Source organism: Phalacrocorax carbo, chromosome 1 (genome assembly GCF_963921805.1).
Source record: "Phalacrocorax carbo chromosome 1, bPhaCar2.1, whole genome shotgun sequence".
Classification (NCBI taxonomy): Eukaryota; Metazoa; Chordata; class Aves; order Suliformes; family Phalacrocoracidae; genus Phalacrocorax; species Phalacrocorax carbo.
This window is the reverse complement of record NC_087513.1, coordinates 76,646,437-76,652,436: the sequence shown is the minus strand read 5'-3', so window position 1 is coordinate 76,652,436 and position 6,000 is coordinate 76,646,437. Positions and strand designations below refer to the sequence as shown.

The 6,000-nt window shown below is 50.6% G+C and overlaps 1 protein-coding gene across 5 annotated transcripts in view; it reads left to right on the top strand.

Moving 5' to 3' along the window:
* The first annotated feature begins 209 nt into the window (after positions 1–209).
* The window catches only part of SCUBE1 (signal peptide, CUB domain and EGF like domain containing 1), a 219,497-nt gene continuing 213,706 nt past the window's right edge, over positions 210–6,000 (top strand). For all 5 annotated transcript variants that reach the window (XM_064460913.1, XM_064460938.1, XM_064460930.1 and 2 more), the window contains exons 1-2: positions 210–374; positions 3,159–3,281. In XM_064460913.1, coding sequence (XP_064316983.1) covers positions 287–374; positions 3,159–3,281 — 211 coding nt within the window. In that variant the 5' untranslated portion in view covers positions 210–286. The remainder of the gene's footprint in view (positions 375–3,158; positions 3,282–6,000) is intronic.

Genomic DNA, 6,000 nt, shown 5'->3' with positions numbered 1-6,000 from the left:
ACATCTCTTGGGGCGGGAAAGACTTCAACCGCCCCGCCGGCCGCCCCCCGCCCCCGGCGGTGGCGGGGCTGACGGGCAATCCCGGCGGTGGCGGCGGCTGCGGCGCAGACGGGCAGCCCAGGGGGGCGGCACGGCCGGCCCCGCCCCGTTGGCCGGCCCCGCCCCCTCCGCGGGAGCCCCGGCGAATCAGCGGGGCGCTGTCAGGGCGTCAGCGCCGGCGGCTCCGCGCGGCCGGCCCCGAGCGCGTCCCTTGCCGCAGACAGGCACCGGGGATCGCATCCCTATCATGGGCACTGTTTGCTTTTCGCGGCGCTGCTGTTTGCTTTTCGCTCTCGCCTGGGCCGGCAGGTTGGCGGGAGGCAGCGGGGGCGCAGGTAAGAGGGGGCTCCGCCGCCGTGCCGCCTACCCCGGGCTGGGGCGGCTCGGAGCCGCGGCCCCGGGGCGGGGGGGACCGCGTTTGTCCGCTCTCCGCTCCCTGCCGTAAGGTGCTGAGGGGGAGGTCGCTTCTCGCGGCGAGCAGTGCCGGGGGTGTTGGAAGTTGTGGTGGGGAGGCGTTTTCTCGCGTGTTTGACACTGCCGGAGCCGCCAAGGGACGTCTGGAGGGAGAGACTGGGAAGAAAAAGTTACTTTCCTTAAGTGCCCACGAGATAAATCTGTGCTGAGCCCCAGAGACTCCGCAGGGGAAGCGCTGGCTGTTGTATCTTCACAGGTTTTCCCTGTCTGCCCATTAACCCGAAGACCTGCTGTTTCTTAACAGCGGCGCTCGTAGCTGTTTAACAGCAGTAATGGTAGTAAGTCTTTGCTCCGGTGTTTAAAAAAAAAAAAGCAAACAGCCGACAACCAAAAGCCCCATCTGCCTAGGAATGTTGTAAGCCCGAAGTAATTTCTTAAAGATGCGTATGCAGTCTCTGAAGTTGTGCTAGAAGAAATCCTTTAAGGTGAAGTAAAGGGGGAGGGGGGAGCGAGAGAGAGAAATCCCTTTTCCTCAGATACAAGAGTTGAAACGCACCGAAGTCAGCGTAGAAGTTCTTAAAGACCAAGAAATGCAATGTGAGATGTGGAGCAGAGCAGGGGCTCATATTTGGTTTTGCCCTTTCATTTGACTCATTGGCATTCACGCCTGACTCCCAGGCATCCTCTGGTTGCTGTGAAATGTCCCCCTTGGCTCAATGCTGCTTGAATTTTTGACGGCATTATAAAGAGTCCAGCTGTCACTTTTGCTGATCTTGATGGGAGATGGGTACCGGTTTAATGAGTCAAAAGTATGAACCAAAGCATTAAAAAAAAAAAAAAGAGAGAGAGAAAAAAAACCCCAAACCAAACTTCTTTTCTTTTTGTGCCTGAGTGGATCCGTGTCTGATCTGGGCAGCACCCTCGGACCCCCTAAGCTAATTCACGTAAATCGTAGCTAGATCTGAATCGGCTTAGCGGGTAAAATAAACGAATGGACAAGAGAGAGAAGGAAACAGATGCCAGCAGCCCTGCGTTTCTCCAGAACGCTCTGCGTTTGGGCAGGGGAAACCGCTCCCCTCTTCCGTTAAAACCCCCCCAAATCCCACCACGAGTACCGAGAGCGGGCAGTTCCGTCGCTGGGAGCCCTGCGGTGCCCCGCGGGGCCGGCCCGCACCTCTCGGAGGAGTTCTCTGCTGCGGGCCGTGCCGCGCTATCTGATTATCCTCCCCTCTCTAAATAGCCCCCTCCCGTCCCCGCTGGCTTTGAAGGATCCGTGTTTTATCACTGGAGATGGCCGAGTGAGCACTTCTGAAACAATTCGCCTTAGGATTTCAAGCTAACAGTAAAACCGCTTTCACTTCAGCGCACCTTTTTTTTTTTTTTTTTTGAGGATCTGTTAATCTAGTTGGCATGAAGCCAGCTGCACATGTCTCTCGCTGGATGCCCCCCTCCCACCGTCCCCCCGCAGCACCCCTCTCTCCTCGATACTTCTTAAAACTGAGAGTAAGGCCGGGCTCTGGGCAGCACTGCGGGTTGTTACCCGGCTGCTGACCCCCCCTCCAGGGCAGAGCGCTCCCCTGGCCCCGTCCCCCCCCCCCGGAGCCCCAGGTGTGGCTCTCACCTGAAACCCTCGGGAAACCCCTCTGATGTGCCTTTTCGAGGCGGCGGGCGCGGCTGACAGCGCCGGCTGGGCGGCCCGGCTAGGCTGGGCTTGGCCGGTCTCCCCGGGGCAGCCCCCACGTAGGGCGCTGCGGGTGACAGGGCGGCCGGGGACCGTCTCTGGGGAGCAGGGCAGGTTAGGCAGGGCTTTAAGCGTTCCCATGTTAACAGCACACCCCATCCCTGAATAGGTCCGAGCTTGCTTTTTCCTCCCCCCCACCTCTTCTATGTTCACTTCATTAACATTCCCACGACTACCAAATCTCGGCTCTCTCTCATCCTCGTCCCTCCCCCATCCTCTTTAAATCCGGGGGACAAAACGAATGCCCGTCACTGAAATATTTGTAAAGGCTTCCTACCCTGAAAACAAGAAAAGCGGTCTGGGTCCCCCCTTCCGGAGCCTGGCTCACGCGTAAGGCACCCGCCCGAGCAGGGGCCGGGAGGGCTGCTGGGACCCCTCAGGCCGCGTAGGTGATGTTATTGCAGGTTGCTTTTCTCCGCCCTAATTTACCGAATTTTATATGGTCTTCCGTTTTTGGGTTTTTTTTTTTTTTTTTTGCCTCTTAATAAAAAGGATTAATGCGGTTTTGCTGTGCAAATATTTATTTTCCTCATTCCCCCGCCAGCATAGTTTATTTAAACCAGGGTCTATCTTTCTAAATTAAGAAGACCTCTTTGCTAGAACATGCAAATGGGCTTTTCCCCCTCCTTTTATAGGTCATTTAAACACTTTCTTATTTCACTAAGACGTGGGTCTTTGGTACCGGACCTATAGAGCAGACGTTAATTTCGAGTCCACCTAATGATTAATGAACGTGGGACTGAGTCCCTTTAGCTTGGTGGAGTAGTGCTTATAAATGACTTAAGGAGGATAACACGTCGTGGTTTTTTTCAGTTATTTCACCTTAGGTGTTCCCATTTCCAGGACGGCACTTAGAGGACAGGCCAGCAAACAGCTTCTTCAAGGGGAGTGTCTGTCCTTGGCGGTTTTCTGTCTCAGGTCTCCCTTCTTATCTGCCCCCTTGGGGTTCGTTCTCTGCTTCCAGATGTCGACGAGTGCGCAGAAGGTACGGATGACTGTCACATCGATGCGATTTGCCAAAACACACCAAAATCCTACAAATGCATCTGCAAGCCAGGCTATAAAGGCGAAGGGAAACAATGCGAAGGTAAGGACAGTTCGGCCCCTCTCCTCTCTCTCCTCCTCTCCCTTCTCTTATTTGTTTGCTCTTTAAAAGCTTTTGTAAATAGCTGAATTCCTCGAACGATTAATGCAGATTTACAGCTGCTTAACCTCAAATCTCGGTGTTTATTGGCAAGCATCCCCCTGCTGCTTTTGCTAATTGTCCGGCACCGCAAACATCGCGTCCGCCAGCCTACTTTTAAAAATTTAAAAAGTGGGGGGTGGATGGGCAGGCGTTCCCCACCGAGGCGCCCCGCGGGTCGGCACCAGCCTGCCCCGGGCAGGCTCGAGGCGCCGCGCCGAGCACGTGGGGGGGGCCGGGCCGGGCTCAGGGCTTGGGCCGGGCTCAGGGCTTGGGCCGGGCCGAGGGCCGGGCTGGCTCCCCGGCAGGGAGCGGGCGGGGAGGGCTGGCCGCCCCGGGGAGCTGGGCCGCCGTGCCCGCGGCTCGGAGAGGCCTCACGCCTTGTCCCGCCGCCGGGGCTGCGGGGAGCCGGGGCCGCCGCCCGCCCTCCGGCCCGGCCCAGCGGGATGCGCGGCTGCTCCCCTCGGGTCCCTCCGCGGCGCAGGGGAGCTCGCACCTTCCGCCTGACCAACGTGTGATTTACCGGCACTCTTCTCACCCAGCGAGAGCCTCGTTCCCCCCGGGCCGCAGTTACCGTAGGTGCTTGTCTGCATCCACTCGAACAGGACACTGGAGCCTCCTTCTCTCTGACACTATGCGTGTCGTGATCTTTTTGTCGTGAGATTCGTACTCTGTGGAACACTGCTTGGAAAGGAACTATTTCAGGTTATTGTACTTAGACTTTAAAAAGTTGTTTTACTTCTGTATGTCCTTCATCGATCCTTGCGATTGAAAAAGACCTAGCGTGTTTTATTAGACACTGTGTACACTCATATTTCAGGGTTTATGAGCTCCATCTTGTCTACTGAACCTCAGCGGAGGGATTGTTCTCTGGTGAAAAGAACGAATATTGTAATAGCAGCAGAAAGCCTTAAAATAAAAGATGCAAGGTTTTTTTTCTACTTGTAGATCCTTAGCAGCTATAAAAATTCTCCTTCCAAGTCTCTTTTTCTACAGCAGACTGAAACTTTTTCAAAATGTATATGGCCAGTCCATTAAAAAGATTAAAGACTTAGAAATGACTTTGCTGAAGTCTACAAAAATTTGAAACCACATATTATTCTCCGTGGACTTCCAAAGTGTTTGTTCAAGTGCCCTTATAAAGCATTTTTGTGGTTGTCATGATTTTCTGTCTTGGGCTTAAACCGAGAGAGGCAAATTCCTAGTGTCCACCTCTTGGTGCTTTAGCATCTCCGAGCTGCTGTTCATTTGGAAGCCAGATTTTCTTTCTTGCAAACAGAATAATAATTCAGCACCACTTCTTCCTTTATTCGTCTCTATTGCAGAAAAAAAATGTACTCGAGGCCACAGCTGTGGAGGTTACAGCATTCTCAGAATTGGTACTTCTTGTTGTATTGGTTTTCCACATTAAAAGTTTCCTTGAGCTTTAGCTACTCATATTTTAGCTGTTGAGCTCTGTTCAATGGTAGACCTGGCTGATACTCATGCTTATTTAATACACATATTTCTCTTTGTCTGACTTACCTTGGGTCAGTAAAAAAAAGAGAGCTCAGTAAGCAGTAAAAAGTCAGATTTCTCTGTGGAATGATGTACAGAATCATGGAATTTCTGTGGCTGATGTCAAAGGCATATCTAATGGAATTTAGTGTCTGACAAGCTTGATAAGTAAGGTAAGCTGGGGCAGACTGCAACACATTCTGCATGGATGTTAATTGTTCAGCGTTAGTCGCGTAAATGAATGTAAGGCATCTAAACCAGGTGTTACTATGTGCGATATATAACTTTTTTTTATAATGTCACACTAACCGCTCTAAAGATTTTGCATCAGCTTTATAGCTTAAGTTTGTAATTAATACCAAACTTTGGGATAAGCAGAAAGATTGAAAAAATTTTTGATGCTTCCTTTCTGGAGCTTATTTTAAATTACTTACGTAGTACCTCTTAATTTAATCCCAAAGCACTTTGAAACTTTGTTACTGAAGTTATGTAACTTCAGTGACAGGCAGAAACTGTTATGGCCTTTTTCTAAGTGAGTAAACTCAAAACTGTAGAGGTGAAGGAAGGGTCATACAAGTCAGTGGCAGACCCAAGATCTGCCTCAGGTCTGCTGTTCACATAGAGTAGGTTTATTTTGCATCCTGAGGTCAAGTATTCAAAACCTACAGAAATAAACAGACTAGCAGTATTGATTGGTATTTAATATTCTGCCACAAGACAACACCGGTAATCAGCCGTTAAAAATTATCTTCTAAGATAAAAGTGACTGTGCTTGTAATAACAAAGATGAAATAAAAAGGATGGTTTTTGTTGTGCCAAAACCAAAGATGAGTCATTAAACAATTATGGGTCTTTATAACTGAACTTATCGAAGTAAGCTTTTTGATCACTGAAACTAGTTACCTATGAGAAAAGGATGTATTTTGTACAGACAATGGGCCTCTTTAACTAAGTTTGTAGCAATCTACCTGTACTGCTTCATGTCTAAAGAACATTCGTTATAGCATAACTAACTCGCTTATAGTGTAGGCTCTCATATACAGCCAGATTTTACTAACTGAGCAGAATTGCAATTTATATAATGCAGTGAGCTTAAAGCAATGATACTATGTGATCAAATTTATTC